This window comes from Hylobates moloch, unplaced genomic scaffold (assembly GCF_009828535.3).
Source record: "Hylobates moloch isolate HMO894 unplaced genomic scaffold, HMol_V3 SCAFFOLD_53, whole genome shotgun sequence".
Taxonomy (NCBI): domain Eukaryota; kingdom Metazoa; phylum Chordata; class Mammalia; order Primates; family Hylobatidae; genus Hylobates; species Hylobates moloch.
The window spans coordinates 615,566-639,087 of NW_026652328.1; the positions used below are offsets into that span (position 1 = coordinate 615,566).

Consider the following 23,522-nt stretch of genomic DNA (forward strand, 5'->3'; position numbering starts at 1 on the left):
TCTCAATGTCATTGCCATCCCTAGGTATAATGAGATAGATAGTTGCTTCAGGCTCTGGGCTTTGAGTGGTGCTTGCTATTGTAGTAACCAGCTCTGCATAGCTGGCCAATTATTTGAGGCAACAGTGGCATGGGGAGAATTTTTAAAGTTCTATATAGAAAAACTTGAGCTTTCCTTAGAGCAAAGCATAGCGTATTGCAAAGAGGATCCCTATTTTCTTTCCACCATATCCAACTGGCTGACCTTATTATCTTGATGTGATTTCATCTTCATTGGAGATGAAAAGGGTGTAAAAGAGGGAAACACAGATCATATAGTGATTTACTTCTCCTGGACTCCATATTATCTCTAGGATGACCCCTTGTAGCAGGACATGCCGCAGACAAAACCCCTCAGACACCGGGTTAAAGAAGGAAGAGCTTTATTTGGCTGGGAGCTTCGGTAAGACTCACGTCTCCAAAAACTGAGCTCTCCGAGTGAGCAATTCCTGTCCCTTTTAAGGGCTTACAACTCTAAGGGGGTCTGTGTGAGAGGGTCGTGATCAATTGAGCAAGCAGGGGGTACGTGACTGGGGGCTGCATGCACCGGTAATCAGAACAGAACAGAACAGGACAGGGATTTTACAGTGCTTTTCCATACAATGCCTGGAATCTATAGATAACATAACCGGTTAGGTCAGGGGTTGATCTTTAACTACCAGGCCCAGGGCGCAGCGCCGAGCTGTTTGCCTGTGGATTTCATTTCTGCCTTTTAGTTTTTACTTCTTCTTTCTTTGGAGGCAGAAATTAGGCATAAGACAATATGAGGGGTGGTCAGCATAAGACAATATGAGGAGTGGTCTCCTCCCTTAGCCTAAGTATCCTTTTTTTTTTGAGATGGAGTCTCGCTATGTCGCCCAGGCTGGAGTGCAGTGGTGCAATCTCGGCTCACTGCAAGCTCCACCTCCCGGGTTCATGCCATTCTGTTGCCTCAGCCTCCCAAGTAGCTGGAACTACAGGCGCCTGCCACCATGCCTGGCCAATTTTTTGTATTTTTAGTAGAGCCAGGGTTTCACCATGTTAGCTAGGATGGTCTCAATCTCCTGACCTCGTGATCTGCCCACCTCGGCCTCCCAAAGGGCTGGGATTACAGGCGTGAGCCACCATGCCCAGCCCTAAGTATCCTTAATAATAATCTTACATACAGTACTTGATTGATTGATTGATTGATTGATTGATTGAGATGGGGTCTCGCTATGTTGCCCAGGCTGATCTGGAACTCCTGGGCTCATGTGATCCTCTTTCTGGGCCTCCCAAAGTGCCGGGATTATAGGTGTGAGCCTATAGGCCCTATAGCCTATTATAGGTGTGAGCCATGCCCAGCCCCTTAGAGCAATTTTAATTTGGTTAATAATTTTTCACATGGTTATATACATGGAATATATTTTAAAAACATTTTTGCACTAATTTTTTTTCCAAACAAGATAAGTACCTTCAGTAAAAGGTCCTTGTGTTCTACCGATAGCAACAAGAGGCAGAAAAATTCTAGGCAGACAGGGGCAGGTCCCTGACAAAACCCCACCTTCAAGCCGAAAAGCCTGAAACCTTCCATTCCAGTGGCCCGCTCAAATGTTGCCTTTCCTAAACTACCCATGGCCCACCCCCATCCTGTGCCTATAAAGACCCCAGACTCAGAGAAGTAGCTGAACATTGGAGAGAAGTGACTTGACTTCAAGGGACAGCTTGATGGCTTGACTTTTTGGTGAAGAGTCCAGCCAGAGACAGCTGGACTTGAGAGGAAGATTACCTGCCCATCCCATCCCTTTTCCAGCTCCCCTTCCTGCTGAGAGCCACTTTCATCGTTCAGTAAAATCCTCTGCATTCACCATCCTTCGGTTTGTTCATGCGACCTCAATTTTCTTGGATACCAGACAGGAGCTTGGGAGCCAACAAGTGCAGATACCAAAAAAAGGCTGTTACACTGGCCCGTTGCCCTTGCTGGTGGAGGGCAGCTGTCCCACATGATGAGGCAAAGGGCCCACTGAACTGTTAACACTTAAGCCATCTGTGGATGGCAGAGCTAAAGGAGCACTGTAACCACCCTCTGGGGCTTCAGGAATCACAGGCACCCCCATCCAGATGCTGCTGCATGGCCCGTACGGCGTTTGCTCCTGCTGGCACCCAAAAGCAGTTGGCTGGTTCCTGCACTTGCTTGCTCTGGTTCCTGCACTTGTTCGCTTGCACACTCCCTCCCGCAACGGGTAGGCAGGGGCAGGCTAAGCAAACAAGGCACCCCTGTCGTGAGTCCTGTGAAAGGGTCAAGATGATATCCTGCTTCACTCCTTTTGTTTTTAATCCTCTGTAGTGCTGCTTAATACAGAGCAGGGATTGGCCATCTACAGCCAACTGCCTATTTCTGTATGGCCCATGAGCAGAGAATGGTTTTTACATTTTTTAAATGGGTGAAAAAAAATCACAAGAAGCAGCTTTGTGAAACTTGAAAGTGACATGAAATTAAAATTTCAGTGTCCATAAAAGGAGTTATCTGCAATCCCATTTCACTCCCATTCTTATTAGAGATAACCAATGTTATTAATTTGGTGTTTATCGTTTTTGTTGAAGACTATAACATCATGTATATTCATTGTCCTTCCCTAGGGGATGATTATATTTATTATTGCAGCATGACTACTACATTTCCCTTACTTTTGTATAAGTTTTATAAGTTTCCGTTACTTTTATGTAAAGAACAGGTAGCTGTTCTTTTATTTTCACTGCTATAAGTTGTGGATATTATTTGTATAAATTTATACAAATATGCCAGTATATGATTTATTAGTCAGTTATTGCTATGTAACAACCAACCAGAAAATGTCAGTGGCATAACAAGCATTTATTTAGCTCATGCTTCTCTGTAATTGCCTGACAAGTTCTTGTTGCCCACTGCACAGATAGAGCTGATTAACTGAGACAGCAGTATTGCAGTAAAGAGAGTTTAGTTAATGCAAGGCCAGCCAAGTAGAAGGACAGGAGTTTATTATTCATCAAGTCAGCCTCCCTAAGGACTGAGAGGCTAGGGTTTTTATGGATAGTTTGGTGGGCAGGGGGCTAGGGAATGGGTGCTGCAGATTGGTTGAGGATGAAATCACAGGGGTGTGGAAAACAGTCCTCATGCACTGAGGCTGCCTCTATGTTTGGGCCACAGGATGGGTTCAGTCATGAGTCATGGGTCTGGGTGGGGTCATTCAGTTGCCAAAATGCAAAAGTCTGAAAAATATCTCAAAAGATCAATCTTAGATTCTACAATAGTGATGCTATTTATAGAAGCAGTTGGGGAAGTCACAAGTCTTGTGACCTCTGGGCACATGCCACCTGAGTTGTAAGGGATTAGAGAAACTATGCCTACATTTTAATAGAATTCAGGCCTCTTCCATAATCCTAATCTTGTGTCCTTTTACTAGTTTTACAAAGGTTGCTTTGGTCCCTGAGCAAGGAGTTTTGGGGAGGGACTATTAGCATTCTTGCTTTCAAGTTAAACTATAGTCTAAATTCCTCCGATTCCCAGGCTTTTGCCCAGGAACGAGTAAGGACAGCTAGCCTGTGAGACTAGAAGCAAGATGGAGTCAGCCATGCTAGACTTCTCTTGCTGTCATAATCTTTGCAAAGGCACTTCATCTGAAGATCCCATGAAGTGCTCTCTGCTGTTCTCAGCTGAGCTCTGTAGATAGGCTAGAGGTTGTCTAATTAAGCTAGGATAGCTCTGAAAGTTTGTCAGCAGATTTGTCAGCCTGCTTTATGCATTTATCACTTTTTAGACCACTGGCCCATCCAGGATATATTTTTCTTATAGATGGCCAAGATATAAGAAAGAAAGCCAACCTCAGAAGTCCATTTTAAGGATGCTTATGTCCCATCTGTTAATATCCCATTGGCTAAAACAAGTTACACAACAAAGCCCAAAGTCAAGGGCTTTTCCATAGAGGTCAATGAGAAAGAAGTAAATATTTGAGATCAGTAATCTAATCTACCATGCCAGTTTTTTGTTTTGTTTTGTTTTAGAGACAGGGTCTTGCTCTGTTGCCCAGGCTAGAATGCAGTGGCATGTTCATAGTTCATGTAACCTTGAACTCCTGGGCTCAAGTTATCCCCCACTTTCGCTTCCTGAGTAGCTAGGACTATAGGTGTGTACCATCACACCAAGCTAATTAAAATTTTTTTTGTAGAGACAAATGTCTCACTGTGTTGCCCAGGTTGCTCAAACTCTTGGCCTCAAGTGATCTTCCCACCTCAGACTTCCAAAGTGCTGGGATTATAAGTGTAAGATACCACATCTGGCTCCATGTCACTTTTTTTTTTTTTTAATCATTACCATACTGCACTGAATGTTCTCCTATATGTGCCCTGGTACATATTTGCAATAAGTTATTTTCTTCTCTTTTCTTTTTTTTTTTTTGAGATGGAGTTTCACTCTGGTTGCCCAGGCTGGAGTGCAATGGCACAATCTCGGCTCACTGCAACCTCCATCTCCTGGGTTCAAGTGATTCTCCTGCCTCAGCCTCCCAAGTAGCTGGGATTACAGGCATGCACCACCATGCCTGGCTAATTTTGTATTTTTAGTAGAGACAGGGTTTCGCCCTGTTGGTCAGGTTGGTCTTGAACTCCTGACCTCAGGTGATTCACCTGTCTCGGCCTCCCAAAGTGCTGGGATTACAGGCATGAGCCACCATGCCCAGTCAAGAAGTTATTTTCAGCATATACCTGGAACTGGACTTGCTGGCCCATAGAGTATATTCCTCTTCACATTTGCTAGACATTGCCAAATTGATTTCCAGAGTTGATACAGTAATTTATCTTCTCTCCAAGAATATATCAGTTTCTTCCTCTGCATTCCTGCCAACACTTGGTATTATCAGATTTAAATTTTAACAAACTTATGAAAGTAAATTATTGTCTCTTTGTGCTTTTTCTACTCTCTATCTGCTTTAATCTTTATTATTTCCTTCCTCCTACTAATATTTAGTTGAGTTTGTTCTTGTTTTTCTAGTTCCCTAAGATGCAATATTAGGTTGTTTATTTGAGGGCTTCTTTTTCAGTGTAGTGTTTATTGTTATCAACTTCCCTTTTAGAATTGTTTTTGGTATATTCCATAGCAAAAACATGTTGTGTTTCCATTTTTGTCTCAAGAAATTTTTTAAATTTTCTTTTTAATTTCTTCATTGATCCATTATTCAGGAGCATATTGCTTGATTTCCACATCTTTGTAAAGTTTCCAAAGTTCCTCCTGTTATTTATTTCTAGTTATATATCATTGTGGTCAGAAAAGATACTTGATACAGTTTCAGTCTTAAATTTGTTAAGACTTGTTTTGTGGCCTAACATATGATCTGTCCTGGAGAAGTGTTCATGTACAGGTGAGAAGAATGTGTATTCTATAGCAGTTGGATGGAATGTTCTATAAATCTCTCTTAAGTCCATTTGGTCCAGAGTACAGTTTAAATCTGATGTTTCTTTATTGATTTTCTATCTAGATGATCTGCCCATTACTGAAAGTGGGATGTTGAAGCCCCCTACTATTATTGTATTGCAATCTCTCTCTCTTTTTAGATCTATTAATATTTGCTTTATATTTAGGTGCACTGAGATTGGGTTCATATATATGTACAATTGTCATATCTTCTTAATGAATTGACTCCTTTATTACTAAATAATACCTTCTTTGTCTCTTCTTACAGTTTTTGACTTATACTCTATTTTATCTAGGTATAGCTGCTCCTGCTCTCTTCTGGTTTCTATTTCCAAATATCTTTTTTCCTTTACTTACTTTCAGTCTGTTTGTGTCCTTACTGGTGAAATGAGTCTCTTATAGGCATCATATAGTTGGGTCTTTTTAAAAAAAATTTATTCAGCCATTCTATGTTTTTTATTTGGAGAATTTAGACCATTTATAGTCACTGTTATTATTGATATGTAAGGACTTTATTATAGCCATTTTGTTCCTCATTTTCTGGTTGTTTTGTAACCCCTCCCTTCCTTTTTTTCCTTTGTTACTGTCTTCTTTGTCTTCCTTTGTGGTCATTTTCTCTGGTAGTATATTTTAATTCCTTGCCTTTTATTTTTAGAATATCTATTACAGGATTTTTCTTTGTGGCTACCGTGAGGCTTACAAAAAACATAACAGATTATTTCAAGCTGATAACAGCTTAACTTTGATCACAGACACACAAAAACTCTACACTTTAAAGTGTTTTAAAGATTTTTCTGGTTTTATTTTACATATGACTAATGACTAGTGAGGCTTATCATCTCTGCATGTTATTGACTACTTACATTGCCTTTTCTATGAATTGCCTGTTTATAGTCTCTGCTCATTTTTCCATTTGATTATCCTTTTTAGTAAAGTAGTTTATATATTCTCACTGAAATCTGTTATATACATTGCAGATCTCCTGTCCTAGTCTGGGGCCTGTCTTTTTATTTTGTTTGTGGTGATTTTTAATGCACAGAAGTTGTCAATATTGATATTTTCAAATGTTTCAGTCTTCTCCTTGATAGTTTGTACTGTTATTTTTAACTGCTTTATTAAGATATAATTAACATAAAATAAATAGCACATATTTATAGTGTTTGATGAGTTTTGACATACTAGTCATATGTATATTCTAGTGAAACCATCGACACAATTAATATAATGACAAGTTTATCACCCCATGAGTTTCTTCATTCCCATTTATAATATTTCTTTACCTTTTCTTCCTGCCCTCAAAGTCCCAGGCAACCACTAATCTGCTGTCTGTCTTCCATATCCTAACTGATTCAGTCTACTTTCTCTATCAATTATTGAGAGAAGGGTGTTGATTTCTGACTTTAATTTTGGATTTGTCTGTTCATACTTTCAGTTCTATCAGTTTGGTTTTTTTTTGGTTTGTTTGTTCATTTTAGAGATGGGGGGCCTCACTATGTTGCTCGGCTGGAGTGCAGTGGCTGTCAATAGACATGATCATAGTATACTGCAGCCTCGAACTCCTGGCTCCTGGCCTCAAGTGATCCTCCTAGTCTCAGCCTACCAAGTAGCTGGGACTACAAGCACATGACCCTGTGCTAGGCTCTAGTTTTTGCTTCACATATTTTGAAACTCTCGTATTAGGTACACACATTTTTAGGATTATTAATATTGTTTGGTGAATTGACCCTCTTATCATTACATAATTGATTCGCTTTATCCATGCGAATTTTTTTTTTGCTCTGAAGTCTACATAGCCTGATATTTATATAGCCACTCCAGTTTTCTTCTGATTATTTTTTTCATGACACCTTTTTCTATCCTGTTACTTTTAACCCCATTATTATATTTAAAATGGGGGTCCTTAGAACTTGAGGATAAATTCAAATAATACAAAATAAAATAGGGTTCTTGTGGACAACCTGTAGCCAGATCTTGTTTTTTATACAGTATGATAGCCTCTATCTTTTAATTACTGCATTTATTGATATGCTTGAATTTAGGCCCACCATTTTATTTGTTTTTTTCTTATTTCTCCATCTTTTTTATGTTCTTCTTATCCCCTTACCTGCCTTCTTTTTGGATTATTTGAACATTTTTTAGTATAGTGAATTTGAATTAATCTTTTGAGTTAACAATATTTCTTTGTATATCTTTATTCTACTTGTGTCTATAGATATTGTAATATACATACTTAACTTTTTACAGTCTATTAAGAATTTATATTTTACCACTTTCAGTGGAATATAGACAGATATCTTATCACCATGTAGGTCTCTCCTAACTTTATGTTGTTGTGTCCTATGTATTATATCTACACACATAAAAAATTCTACTAGACATTGTCTTGATTTTCTTAGTAACTATCATACATAAAGAACTTGCAAGGAGAAAATATTATATATGTCCAGATAGTAACTATGTCTGTTGCTCTTTTTAAATTTTTTTAAGTTCCTTTGGTGTCATTTTCTTTTCCCCCTGAAGAATAAAATGTCCTTCGGAGCAGGTCTCTTGGTGACAAATTCTCTTGTTTTCCTTCATGTTAGAATTTTTTTTATTTTGTTTTCATTCATGAAAGCCATTTTCACTTAGATAAAGAATTCTGGGATGAAATTCTTTTCTTTCAGCAGTTTAAACTGGCTACTTCAAAGATTTTTAAATATATTTTAAAAAAATATTAAAAGGTTTTTTAAATGAAATTGCTGAGGCAAACAGCATAAGTGAGGAGAGATGGGATCCAAGGATGAAATTCTAAGAAGTGCACATATTTAAGGGATAGGTAGAATAATCATCAAAGGAGTTTAAGAAGAAGCAGACAAGACTATATGAAGATAATTATGAGAAACTGGAAATACAGATATATGATCTTAGGCAAATTTTTTAACATCTCTAAATCTAATTTTCTCATTTGTAAAGCTGAGATAATAGCAACTAATTTGTATGGTTATGAAAATTAACTCATATATATATTATGTACATACTTCTTCATGGCCTACTTCATTTCAGTATTTGCTTATAAAATGACAAGAATTCTCAGTAAGTTCCAGGCTGTACTCCCATGCCCCTTGCCCTGACTTTTTTTTTTTTTTAACTATAATGAAGATATATAAAGCATCTATTACAAGGCCTACAAAAATGCTCAATAAATAACTCATTACAATGATTATTAACACAGAAGATAAAACCAAGTGGCTTTAATGTCTCTCATATGTGATACACTGGGACTATACTTTGTTTTGCTAGCTTACATTACCTTGCGTTGCTGAAAAATATAAACATTTTAATACATTTTTAGATAAATTTTAGTGCTAAACACATGTAGAATAATGAAACTGGATCTTCCATCTCTCACCTTATATAAAAATCAACTCAAGATGCATCAAAGACATAAATCTAAGATGTGAGATCATAAAAATTATATAAGATAACCTTGGAAAAAATCTTTTGGACATTGGCCTAGGCAAATAATTCATGACCAAGACTCCAAAAGCAAATGCAACAAAAATAAAGAAATAGGACCTAATTAAACTAAGGAGCTTCTGCACAGCAAAAGAAATAATCAGAGTAAACAGATAGCCCATAGAATGGGAAAAAATATTTGCAAACTATGCATCTAACAAAGGACTAGTATTGAGAATCTATAAGGAAGTCAAACAAACCAACAAGAAGAAAGCAAATAATCCCATCAAAAGGTGGAAAAGGATATGAATAGACATTTCTCAAAAGAAGATATACAAATGGCCAACAAAATTATGAAAAAATGCTCAACATCACTAATTATCAGAGAAATGCAAATTAAAATCACAAAAAGATACCACATTACTCCTGCCAGTAATTAAAAAGTCAAAAAACAATAGATGTTGGCATGGATGTGGTGAAAAGGGAACGCTTTTATACTGCTGGTGGGAATGTAAATTGGCACAACCTGTACGGAAATCAGTACGGATATTCCTTAAAGAACTAAAAGTAGGCCGGGTGCGGTGGCTCATGCCTGTAACCCTAGCACTTTGGGAGGCTGAGGTGTGCGTGTCACGAAGTCAGGAGTTCGAGACTAGCCTGGCCAGCATGGCGAAACTCCTTCTCTACTAAAAATACAAAAATTAGCCGGGCGTGGTGGTGTGCGCTTGTAGTCCCAGCTACTTAGGGGGCTGAAGCAGGAAAATCACTTGAACCCAGGAGATGGAGGTTGCAGTGAGCCGAGATTCTGCCACTGCACTCCAGCCTGGGCAACAGAGTGAGACTCTGTCTCAAAAAAAAAAAAAAGAACTAAAAGTAGATCTACCATTTGATCCAGCAGTCCCACTACTGGGTATCTACCCAAATAAAAAGAAGTCATTATATGAAAAAGACTCATGCACATGCATGTTCATAGCAGCACAATTCACAGTTACAAAGATACGGGCCAGGTGTGGTGACTCATACCTGTAATTCCAGCACTTTGGGAGGCTGAGGCGAGTGGATCACTTGAGGTCATTAATTAAAGACCAGCCTGGCCAACATGGTGAAACCCTGTCTCTACTAAAAATACAAAAATTAGCCAGGCGTGGCAGTACGTGCCTGTAATCCCAGCTACTCAGGAGGCTGAGGCAGGAGTATTGCTTGAGCCCAGGAGGTAGAGGTTGCAGTGAGCCGAGATCGCACCACTAGACTCCAGCCTGGGCGACAGAGCAAGACTCTGTCTAAGAAAAAACAAACAAACAAATACAAAAAAAACAAAGATATAGAACCAACATAAGTGCCCATCGACCAATGAGTGAATAAAGAAAATGTGGTATGTATACACCATGGAATACTACTCAGCCATGAAAAGAAACAAAATAATATCTTTTGCAGCAACTTGGATGGAGCTAGAGGCCATAATTCTAAGTGAAAAGTTAACTCAGTTGTTGAAAACCAAATACTATATGTTCTCACTTATAAGTGGGAGCCAAGCTATGAGGTTGTAAAGACATACAGAGTGAGATAATGGACTTTGGGGACTTGGAGTTAGGGTTGGAGCGCAATGAGGGATTAAAGAGTACATATTGGGTACAGTGTACACTACTTGGGTGACGGGTGTGCTAAAATCTCAGAATTCACCACCGTAGAATTCATCAGTGTAATCAAAAACCACTTGTACTACAAAAGGTATTTAAAAAAATTAGTGTTAACAAAAAAGGAATCTCTAAATTTTGAGAGATAGCTGGGACTTCTTAACTACAATTATTCAGTTTCCAATTACCTAAATTCTAATTTGTAGATCTTGAAATGACATATTTGATTCAGTTGCCCTTGTGTCTTTTGACAAAATGAGTTTGACAAAGTCAGTTGCCATTGTCTTTAAACAAGTCTTTTAAATGTTCACTCTGAGGCTTAAACTGAGACTATTCTTAACAGTATATGTGTACTTTTACACATACTCTACTTTTACACACATTTATATTATTTTGGGTGTGGACTCAAGAAAAGAGGCAACTGCCATAATTAGAAGATTATTAGAGTTAAAATAAAAAAAACAGTCATTTAACCTTCTGAGCATTGGCTTTCTTATCAATAAAAAGGCAAAGGTAGTGTTTATATCACACTATGAGCATTAAATGAAATGACTGAAAGTTCTTTGAATAAAAGTTTAAAAACCATAGGAAACATCTCAGTGAAAACAACATAGCTATAGTCTGGTGTTTCTAAGCTGGGACCAAAGGGTTTGGGTAGCAAACTGAAAGGGAAATGTCATATGGAAGTCACCTAAGTATTTTTAAACTACACATGCTATTTTTTCTCCTTTCATTCTCCATGCTCTCCTTGCCCCCAATAATTGGGCCTATTTGATTTTCTAGAGGAGTAGTTAGGGACAATAGCTTGAATTACTTCATCCGTCCACATTCTCCACACTCCACTTCCAACCATTTTAAGAACTGATCTAATCCAACCATCTCCTTCATTTGGCAGGTAAATAAATCAAAACATAGCAAGGTGAAATAATCATTTCTTTCAACTTGAAATCATGAAACTCTTGGCCTACTTCATGTCAGTATTTGCTTATAAAATGACAATAATTCTCAGTGAGTGCCAGGCTGTCCTCCCATGCCCCTTCCCCCTCACCATTTTTTTAATATAATGAAGAGCATAAAATATAAAACATAAATATGTTCCATCTTCTCCATCTTCACAGTTCATGTCACAGAAGTAACCACCTTTAAAATTTTAAGTTAACGTTTTGAGTTATTCTGGGTATTGCTCTGATAACCTAAAATCTGTGCTATCTAATACAGTAGCCAGTAGCCATATTTGGCTACTGAGCACTTGAAATGTGGCAAGTCTGAGTTGAGATGTATTATAATTACAAGATACACCCCGATTTTGAAAATATAGTATTAAAAAATGTAAAACATCTCATTAGTATTTTCTCTTGATTACTACTTAAAATGATACTATTTGGATATATTCAGTTAAATAAAGTATTAAAATTAATTTCACTTGTTTCTTTTTGCCTTTTTAAAAATTTAACGTTATTTTTGTCCGGCACGGTGGCTCATGCCTTTTATCCCAGCACTTTGGGAGGCTGAGGCGGGTGGATCATGAAGTCAGGAGATCAAGACCATCCTGGCTAACAGGGTGAAACCCTGTCTGTACTAAAAATACAAAAAAAAATTAGCCAGGCATGGTGGCATGCTCCTGTAGTCCCAGCTACTCAGGAGGCTAAGGCAGGAGAATCGCTTGAACCCAGGAGGTGGCGGTTGCAGTGAGCCAAGATCATGCCACTGCACTCCAGCCTGGGTGACAAAGCGAGACTCCGTCTCAAAAAAAAAAATTAATTAATTAACCTTATTTTTAAATTGACATAATAATTGTACATATTTATGGGGTACATAGTGCTGTTTTGATACATATAATGTATATAGTGATTAGATAAGAGTAATTAGCATATCACCATCAAACATTTCTTTGTGTCAGTGCCTTCCTTCTAGATATTTGAAACTGTATAAATATTGTTGTTAACTCTACAATGCTATAGAACACTAGAACTTATTCTTCCTATCTAGGTGTAATTTTGTATCCTTTAACAAATCTTTTCTAGTCCCCCCCATTTACCCTATCCTTCCCAGCCTCTGGTATACCCTGTTCTACTTTCTACTTTTATGAGATCAACTTTTTCTGGCTTCCACGTAGGAATGAGAACGTGCGGTGTTTAACTTTCTGTTCCTGGCTTATTTCATTTAACATAATGTCAACCAGTTGTATCCATGTTGCCTCAAGTGACAGAATTTCTTCCTTTCTACCTTTTTAAAGATGGCTGTTAGAAAATTTTAAATTACACGTGTGACTTGCATTTGTTATTCCACTATATTTCTGTTGGACAGTGCTGATGCAATTAGTAAGCATATATCTGCCTTAGTTGATGTACCAGGTTTTACTTGTGAGACATCTGATTCTGTTCTGATTCTCATGCGTTTGTAAGGAACCAGGAAGATTTTTTCCTGAAAATCTTTAGGATTTTTTTATCCTTGGTATTCTGAAATTTCACAAGCATACACTGAAGTGTGGGTAGTTTTTTTTGTTCAATATGCTTAGAACACTTGGTAAGGTCTTTTAGTTTGTCTCTCTATAGTTCTGAGAAAGTTTCTGCTAGTATTTTTTGGATTATTTTCTCCCTGTTTCTGAATGAGAAAGGTCCTGTAGGATACTAAACCTCTTGGATTGAGTCTCTGTTTTCTATAATTCTGTCTCATATTTTCTATTTTCTATCCTGCTGTCCTTTGGCAGTAGTTTGGGAGGTTATCTTATCCTCATCTTTTGACAGTATATTAAAAAATAGGGCTGGATGCGGTGGCTCATGCCTGTAATCCCAGCACTTTGGGAGGCTGAGGCGGGTGGATCACCTGAGATTAGGAGTTCTAGACATGACCTAGTAGCCTGGCCAACCTGGCAAAACCCCATCTTTACTAAAAATACAAAAATCAGACAGGTATCGTGGCACACACCTGTAATCCCAGCTACTTGAGAGGCTGAGGCAGGAGTATCACTTGAACCCAGGAGGTGGAGGTTGCAGTGAGCCAAGATCGTGCCACTGCACTCCAGCTTGGGCGACAGAGCAAGACTCTGTTTCAAAAAAAATAAATAAATAAAATAAAATAAAAAATAGGGGGAGACAGGCAATCAAAGTTTTAATTGTCTAGAACTCTTTCTTGTTCTCTGTTCTTTTATCAGAAGCCTGTTCTGATAAATATCAGCCTTTATGACTTACACTCTCTTAAATATCTGTCAGGTTGCAAATTAAAGTTGTTTCTAACATTTCTTTCTGTGTCATAAATTATCTGTTTCTTTTATAGTCAATGGTTCAGTTTGTTTAGGGCTGGCTTCTGGAAGATGAGGCACATTTCAGATGAGAAGAATGTATAACCAAATGTTTAAATTAGAAATGCAAAAAGCTTTTTCTGGGAGCAATGATAATCTGATGATTGTAATACTGTGGGCATAGTAAGGTAAGGGCCTAAACTAGTGACAACTGAAAGAAAAGAACTGAATAATTATGCAAGAAAGTAAGTGTAACTGAGTACTAATTTCTCCACTCTCAAAACTCCCACAGCACCCTTTTATTGAACTAATTGTATGCTCCCTTGTAATGTTAATTATTATATCCGTATGTCTTTCTAACTAAATTGTGACTTTTCAAGGCAAGGACTGTTTCTTATTCATTCATTCTTTTACAGATATTTATTGATCAAGCACTGTTCTAAATGCTGGGGATAAAGCTATGTGCAAAGACAAAACTATCCCTGCCCTGAATGCCACCGAATATACTCACTTAATTTTTCACTGTGCACAGAATCCAAAGCTAGGTATTCCCAAGTAAATTTTTAAATTTGACCCAATTTTAAAAGGTAATGTTAAGATGGTCTGTTTGTGTCTGTTTAGGTGTATAGCAATAGTTTTTTTTTTTTTTTTGGTATTTAATTATTTTCTTTGAACTTGATACAAAAAAATATTATGCATTCAGATTAAACTAATATTCCTTACCTTAATGAAAAGTAATATAGCACCTTGACATAATGAAAAGAGCACCACCTTGGGAGGAGTCCAGAGTTCTAACTGGACTCTACTGTTGAATAGGTTTGCACATTTTTACCTTCTTAGAGCCTTACTTTTCTGATATGTAAAATAAAAGGGTTGGTATCTCTTAGCACTCACACTTTAAATCTGAAAATGGGGCAAAATATTCATTCCTGTGACCTTTGAATAAATGTTTTGTACTTTTAATTGAATGACTGGAAACAAAACCAAGAGCTGTCATTTTATATATTTCACTTGAGTTATAATCAGTAGCTAAATGTTTTTTCCTTTTCTTTTACAGACTTGGGTCTGGATCAATATATAATAAAACGCTTTGATGGAAAGGTGAGCAAACTATGACACTTCTATACATATATCCTATCATTTACTAAGAAGATTTTTAAGTTCCGCTATAGTTATGTGTGAGAAATCACTGAATACCTGTTTATCTTATCAAAAGAGCATGCTTAGGGTTAGGGGGTCTGTGCCTCCACATACCTCTACAGAAAGAGGCAGAAGGTTCTGTATTTTTCCATGTAAGGTAACTCTCATGTATTGCCTGCTGTTTATATTAAGGGCTAATTCAGTGTTTGTTGACTTTTGAATGTTAACTCAATAGTCATCATAAAGATTAATAAGCCCCCCAATACTGTATTGGCATTTCTTAAAAAACGCTTCCCTGATTTGACCTTTCTCAGGCTTTATGATAGTGTCTAGCAATAATCTTAACTAGAAAATTACAAAGGTCCTTGTAGTGCTTTTGTAATAATTATGAAGACCACTCCAGATTTGCCTATAAGTTTGCACTGTACTTATTTTTAATTATTTATACCTGAATAAATAATATAACAAATTATTCTTAGGTATAGAAAATGAGACTTTCAGTTTTATTATCTCATAAAGCAGTCAAACATGTTTTTTCCTTTCAGGCCAGATTCTCCAAAAAGAAAATATTACACAGGGTCAGAAAGAAAAGTAAAGGGTCAATTTTACAGAGGAGGAAGAAAGCACTTCAGAAAGAAGAAAGAGCCAGGCATGGTTCTACAAAGCACAATGAACAGGAAGTCAGAAGGAAAATCATGGAGTGGCTGGAAAAGGCAGGATCACAAAAGAGGGTCTAGATGGGGAGAGGTCAGAGTTAGTAGAAACTGATTTTGCAGAAATATGCCAATTCCTGCATTATTACATAAAACTCCATATCCTGGTAAGGTGGAGAGATAAGTGTTGAGCTCTTTTATACAAGTGAAAAGAATGAGTAGCTGCCTTAAGATTTGAGAGAGATCTCAGCTAAGGCCACCTGCCTAAAAGTTACCTTTCCTATTAAGGTGGCACAGTGCCTAAAATGCCTCCATCTGTGAATATCCTCTTTTTAAAGTCACATATTGTAAAAGAATGATCAAAAAGGAAGGGTGCTAAACTAGATGTTAGGAGACCTTGGCTCAAGGTCCTAACTCTGCTTTGGGACGGCTTCATCTTTTCTCTGATCCTTGTCTCTGCTTTATCTATAGTAAAATACCCTATCCAATGTGAGGACTTACTGCAACACTTCTGATTTCAGAGTCTTTGGAGGGTCAGGTCCCTGTCTTACCTGTTTTTGTGTCACTCAGAGTCCAGCATGGGCCTGGCACACAGGAGGCAAACAATAAATGTTTAATGACTTGCAAAAAATCAACTACAGTAGTCAATCACATATTCCTTGATGGAGGTCTGACTCATTAAGTCAGTAATAACTTACAGCAAATTCATTTTAATAACTTTTTTTTGTTTGAGATGGAGTCTCGCTCTGTCGCCCAGGCTGGAGTGCAGTAGAGCAATCTCGGCTCACTGCAAGCTCCACCTCCTGGGTTCACGCCATTCTCCTGCCTCAGCCTCCTGAGTAGCTGGGACTACAGGCTCCCACCACCACGCCCAGCTAATTTTTTTGTATTTTTAGTACAGATGGGGTTTCACTATGTTAGCCAGGATGGTCTCGATCTCCTGACCTCGTGATCTGCCCGCGTCAGCCTCCCAAAGTGCTGTGATTACAGGCGTGAGCCACCACGCCCAGCAATAAATAACTTTTTTTGGTTGTTTGGAGAATCGCTTGAACCCAGGAGGCAGAGGTTGCAGTGAGCCAAGATTATGCCATTGCACTCCAGCCTGGGCAACAGAGCGAGACTCCGTCTCAAAATAAAGAAAGGACTAAAATAATAATAATAATAAAACCTTATGTAATGAATAAATTCATTTATTGTTTGATCAGTTTAAAAGTTTTCCATGTTTTTTCGTTATGTATGAAGTCTTTCGCTTGATAATTGTAACTGTCAGTACTTTCTCAACTGTCAGTCTTTTCATTTTTCTTTCTTTCTTTTTTTTTTTTTTTTTTTTGAGATGGAATCTCACTCTGTCGCCAGGCTGGAGTGCAATGGCACCATCTCAGCTCACTGCAACCTCCGACTCCCTGGTTCAAGCGATTCTTCTGCCTCAGCCTCCTAAGTAGCTGGGATCACAGGCATGCACCACCACGCCCAGCTAATTTTTGTATTTTTAGTAGAGACGGGGTTTCACCATGTTGGCCAGGATGGTCTCGATCTCCTGACCTCATGATCTGCCCGCCTTGGCTTCCCAAAGTGCTGGGATTACAGGTGTGAGCCACCATCATTTTTCTTTAGATCTTCGTGACTCTTTTGTTCTCTCATTCGGAAAATCTTAATTCTTAAGTAGCTGCTTCTAGAATATATGAATTCTAAGACAATTTTCTGTTAAAAAAAAAGATGTGTGTAATGATATTATAGTAATTTTATGCATTATGGCCAGAAATGTAGTTAGAAAGCTAAACACCTAAGAGGAATTTCCTTTTAGACTTGGTTTGATTTTTAAATGGATAATTTTTTTCCCTCTCCGTTTTTTTTTAATTTGGAAGATAAACTATCTATTAAATGCTTAGAGAAAGAATTATTTACTCCTATTGTCTTAGCCCCCATTATCTTAACTTGTAGCACACCATTTAACAAAGTCCAAAATTTGACCAGTAACAAACACTAGCTTATAATTGAATTAAACTTCAGCCTTTTTATCATTGAAAGAACAAATGTAAAAATAATATTTTCCTGGGATGTTTTAAATTTGTACCCGAATAATGGAACCTCCAGATGCAAAATAGGGAAGAGTGGCCCAACTGATATTGACAAATTATTGGGTAGTTATTTCTTGTTTTGCTAAAATCTTTTTTTCCTGATCTGTTTAATTAACTAGAAGGTTCCCTGTAAGAAGTAAATGAGACATTACTATTTCAAGTGATAGTCAGCGAGAACTGAATTTAATTAAGCAGCTTTTGAATTTGTAGTTGAATCTTTTTCCAGAGCCCATTATTACTTTATGTTAATGGACGCTAATACTTTCAGAATACTAGCAATTTCCCTTGTAGGAAAGTTATGAAATACATTATTATTGGCACTTGCATAGTCTAGTGCATTTCCAAACCATCTACTATCATAGGTCTTGTATAAAGAATGGTAACAGCTATGGTTACCACTGGTTTTAAGAATATGTTTCGTAGATAAGTGATATTATTTTGAAAATATGAGATTAGGTTTAAAAGTTTAAAACTTCAAATCTTGAAAGAGTTCGGATTTTCTCTTAGAAGACATTTGAAAATTATTATCGCTTATTAGCATTATTATAGAGATGGTAATACAAAATATATTCTGGCATTATTATTATTATTATTATTATTATTATTATTATTATTATTATTATTATTATTATTATTTTGAGATGGAGTTTCGCTCTTGCCATCCAGGCTGGAGTGCAATGGCGTGATCTCGGCCCACTGCAACCTCTGCCTCTTGGGTTCCCAAGCGATTCTCCTGCCTCAGCCTTCCGAGTAGCTAGGATTACAGGTATCCACCACCACGCCCGGCTAAATTTTTTTGTATTTTTAGTAGAGACGGGGTTTTACCATGTTGGCCAGGCTGGTCTTGAACTCCTGACCTCAGGTAATCTGCCCACCTTGGCCTCCCGAAGTGTTGGGATTACAGGTGTGAGCCACCATGTCCGGCCAGCTTTTGTTTTAATGTAATATGTCTTAGATTCTTTCTAAATGCATCTTCCTGTGTTGAATCCTATTTGTGGAAAAAAAAAAAGCACCTTCCCCTAGTATCCATGTATTCTGCTAACAATTTGTCAATACAGTCATTTCATGAATTTGGATTATTTATTTAATGAAAACTATATTTTTTCTTTGTTTCATTTATCATCTTTTATGATTTTACCATCTAGTTGGCCTATAAAACAAAACAATTATTTCTAAGTGGAGGCTTTATTTTACATTATTGTGAAATATTTCTTTCATGTCATCATTTAGTTGCTCTCTTTTATTTGCATGATTTATTTCAAGTGGTTTGTAGCCTTCTTTATTTTCCCATTTTCTCTTACCCCTTTTTTCCCCTCAGCAAACCAAAGATAGAAATTGTATTTTGTATTTCCTGTTTCTATTGCATGTAATAGACAACTTTCTCCACATCAAACATCACTGTGTTTTCTTATAAAGTTACAGAATAAAATTTCCTGGTATAGATAAAATCGTTCCTTAAGCAAGGAATACCAGTTTCCGCAATGTTGGATACAATCCTCTTATGTCTTCTAAAAACTATAAAGTTTATACCCTATTTTCACGCAATAAAATTGTCTATTGAAACTAATTATTCATTATCATCATACCACTATGTATTTCTTTTTTAGAGAATAGATTTGTTATTCTTTCCTACCTATTGATTCCCCTTTCCCCCAACCTCTCCCTGAAAGTTTCAGAAATACTGCCTCTGAATTGAGTTTTTTCCATTATTTGTAACTGCAGTCCCCTCAGAACCTTGACAATCTCTCAAACTTGGAAGAAAAAATTAATGTGTATTTTATTTCCTCCTCCTTTATGTTATCTACAAGAATATTTGTTTACATGGAACAAGAAAACATTTTACATCAAATAAAAATGAAATATCCACATTTATCTGTAAAGAGATAAAAGTATAGTCAAAATCAAGAAAGGGAGGTATTGATTATAGTGTTTATAACAGACAATATGATTAGTAGAGGAACAGATGGAAGTCATAGTTGAAAATCAAAGCTTTAATATTACTACATTCTCTTTTACTAGGTGAAAGGTCTTTTTGAAAATACTAACAAATTAACTTTAAAATACCATTCCTTTTGGGGGAAATTGTTGGTTCTTCTAAAGAGAATATGAACACATTTTTTCCTATAATGTAATACCTCTTGGTGCTTTATTCCAGTTCTAATTGTTTACTTTATTTCTCAGATAAAATAAGACCCTAGAATAAGGTCAAGTGTAGTTTTACTCCTTGACATATATAGTAAGTTGTTAAGAAATTTTCTGTCTTTTAAGAGTTAAATGTATTGAAGATTGAGGAAATGTAAATTAGGACATAGGGTACTAAAAGTCTCATGGAACAGGGTTTGATGAATTCTCCACATTTATTTGAACTACTCTAGTCACATTTAGATAATAGGTTATAATGTGACATGTAATTCTGCATTGTTAATTAGCCATGTCTTTCTTTTCCTCTCTCTCTTGGCTTCCAGAGACCTGAAACCACTCAAGTGGAAATTCTTGGTTAATTAATATATTTATCCAGGTTTTTGGCTAAATATGAATATGTAAATATAATTTTGTTAGTCTTCTTGTTATCTGTGTTTTCATTTGCCCTATCCCATTTTTAAAGTAGGGTATATAATTTATGTTTTCTTTTTCTTTATATAGGGAAATTCTTGCTTTAAAAATACTGTAACAGATGCCAAGGGAATAAAAGTATTTCTTTGAAGCCAGAAGTTCCTCACAGATATTTCAAAGTCACATGTTACTTTGGGCATGATGACTGGGCCCTTTTTTAAAACCCCATTTTCACTCATTGGTTGTCAGTGGTTTTTTTTTTTGGTTTAAAGTGAAATTTCTGGGCTAGGCCCAGAGGCTCAGGCCTGTAATCGTGGCACTTTGGGAGGCCGAGGCAGGCGGATCACTTGAGGTCAGGAGTTCGAGACCAGCCTGGCCGATATGGTGAAACCCCATCTCCACTAAAAATCTAAAAATTAGCTGGGCATGGTGGTGCACACCTGTAATCCCAGCTACTCGGGAGGCTGAGACAGAGAATAGCTTGAACCTGAGAGGTGGAGGTTGCAATGTGCTGAGTTGGCATCACTGCACTCCAGCCGGGCAACAGAGCAAGACTCCGTCTCAAGAAAGAAAAAAAAGAAAAGTGAAATTTCTAGTGCTTGACTATATTTGTCTTGTGAGAATTATCGCCAATAATAACAAGCTTTTTGAGTGCTTATTATGTTCCAGGCTTACACATAATTACTCATTTAGTGCACACAACCACTATCTTAAGCTGTCTATTTTTATCATCATTTTATGGATTGAGAAAATAGGGGCTGGGCATGGTGGCTCACGCCTGTAATCCCAGTGCTTTAGGAGGCCACTTGAGCTCAGGAGTTCCGGACCACCCTGGGCAACATGGCAATAGCCCTTCTCTACAAAAAGTACAAAAAGTTGCCAGGTGTGGTGACGCATGCCTATAGTTTCAGCTACTCAGGAGGATAAGGTCGGGTGACTGCTTGAGTCCAGCAGGTAGAGGCTGCAGACTGTGCCACTGCACTTCAGCCTGGGCGACAGAGTGAGACCCTGTCTCCAAAAAAAAAAAAAAAAAGTACAGAAAAGATAAGTAACTAGCCTAAAATCATATAGCTAGGATTCCAAATTCTCTTGAACACTATGTGATACCACCTTCTGAATGTCTAATCCAGTTGTCTATATGACCTTTTATTAAAATTTTACTGCCTTAATACTGTTTGCTCAAAAAAAAACCTTGATGTTTCAGTTTCTTTTTGGTAAGAGTTGAAGTTAATCTTTTCTGCTTTGATAAAGTACAGCTAGAAATTCATACTAACCTGAGAAACCACATAACACTTCATTTTATAGAAAGAAAATATGGGATATATACATTTTAATACCTGAATTTAAAAATCAGACTATCAATTTTACTGTTATTGGCTCCATTATTGTTTCATATGCCATGAGCACCACTTGACATTTTCAGAAGTGCTTTCTTTTTTTTTTTTTTTCTGAAGCCATTACTCTTAAAGTAAGCACTGTCACCTGTATTTGAAAACGTGGATCTTTGCTGATTATAATCAGGGTTTTTTTTTTTTGAGCAAAGAGTATTAGGTAAGGTAGTAACATTTTTAAGAGGTCGTATACACAACTGGATTAGGCATAGGAAAGGCGGTATCATGTAGTGTTTAAGACAATTTGGAATCCTGTCTCTACAATTTACTATTATAAACTAAATAATTTATTAACTCTTTCAAATATTGATTAATTATATGTTAAATATAGCATCATTTGAATGGAGCTGCTCATTATAGTCTTTAGACAAGCAAAATTTAGGATGTAATTAATTTACTGGCCGGGTGCAGTGGCTCATGCCTATAATCCCAGCACTTTGGGAGTCCGAGGCAGGCAGATCACTTGAGGTCAGGAGTTCGAGACCAGCCTGACCAACATGGTGAAACCCTAACTCTACTAAAGATACAAAAATTAGCCAGGCTTGGTGGCAGGCGCCTGTAATCCCAGCTACTTGGGAGGCTGAGGCAGGAGATTCACTTGAACCCGGGAGGCGGAAGTGCAGTGAGCCAAGATTGCACCACTGCACTCCAGCCTGGTCAACAGAGTGAGACTCTGTCTCAAAAAAAGAATGTAATTAATTTACAAAAGTGAATTGAGGAACAAATTCAACATTTCATATCCTTTCACACCTGCTGGAATTTTGTTTTATTTTTAGTTACAGATTTTGCCGTCTTCCTTCTTTCCCATCCAAAGTTCTTTAAATTATTTTAAAAACATTTACTCAGTTTTAGCTCCTCTTTCAAATTAGCAACTTTAGTTCTTTTTTACATACCATAACCCTAAAAAAAAAATCTGGCTTTGGTATCTGAAATATTTTCCAAGCCATTTCCATTTTGAGTATCTCAGTACTCTGGCAGCTGTGTGTAAATGGTTAGTAGATGTTATAAAGTATGCTGAATTGGTATGAAAAACATAGTCTTGTGGATTGCTGAACTTCTTTATGTGTAATAGAGTGGGATGAAGAGTGTGGACTTTGGATGTAGACAGTCCTGTATTTAAATATAGGCTCTCCCACATAGTTGATGGGTAACCTTGAGCAAGAGACCAGTTAACCTCTCTGTCAGTTACATTCTCAGTAAAATTGGGACAATAGGTAAAGTATCTAGCTCTACAAATTATAGCTATTTTGCATGACTTTGAGCCCTTTACTCAGTTTATCAAAGGAGTTCTCTGCTATCATATATATGATTTTCTTTCTTCATTTACGTGAAAAGCTGCAGACTAGTATTTGTTCTCTCCACTGTCCTTTCCTTCCCAGTTTAATTAGCTATAAAAATCTCCTGTGCTATCTCTGTAATGAGCAACTAGCCCAGGTTAAATACCGAGTCCATTAACTAAAGAGAGGCCTCCAGTTCGATTTCACGTATCGGAGTTGTCCTGTGTTCACAGTGATTCATCTCATTCCTGTGCCGTAAAATCCCTTGGGCTCTGTCACATAAGTTCCAGCTGTAGGCTTGTAAATTGTTAATAGCATCTATTTTTCAGTCAAGAAATTTTACAATGCTATTCAGTGTGGTTAGAATAGGATGGTAAATATAGGTCAAATTTTATTTCCTGGTCAGTGAAGTTTATTTATTGAAAAAAATCTTTAAAACCATTTGCTATTTGAAAATAGTTTGGAGTGGTACCCAGCTAAATTAGCTAACAACAACTGCTTGTCCAAATGCCAGCCTTCAGGATGACTGTTTTTTTTTTAAATACCAATGTGGATATCACTTTATTTAATGCAGCATAATTTTGGAGGAGATCTTTTTTTAAGGAGCCATTCTGTACTCTTTCTTAAGTAACTAATTATCTGAACTCATCCATATTTGATTGCCTATATTAGTATGAG

The 23,522-nt window shown here is 37.1% G+C and overlaps 1 protein-coding gene across 3 annotated transcripts in view; it reads left to right on the forward strand.

Moving 5' to 3' along the window:
• The window catches only part of LOC116463691 (calcium uptake protein 1, mitochondrial), a 262,265-nt gene that overhangs the window by 88,304 nt on the left and 150,439 nt on the right, over positions 1–23,522 (forward strand). For 2 of the 3 annotated variants that reach the window (XM_058434807.1, XM_058434806.1), the window contains exons 5-6: positions 14,810–14,853; positions 15,438–15,605. In XM_058434807.1, the coding sequence (XP_058290790.1) occupies positions 14,810–14,853; positions 15,438–15,605 (212 nt within the window). The remainder of the gene's footprint in view (positions 1–14,809; positions 14,854–15,437; positions 15,606–23,522) is intronic. The other variant, XM_032146908.2, reaches the window with a different exon arrangement.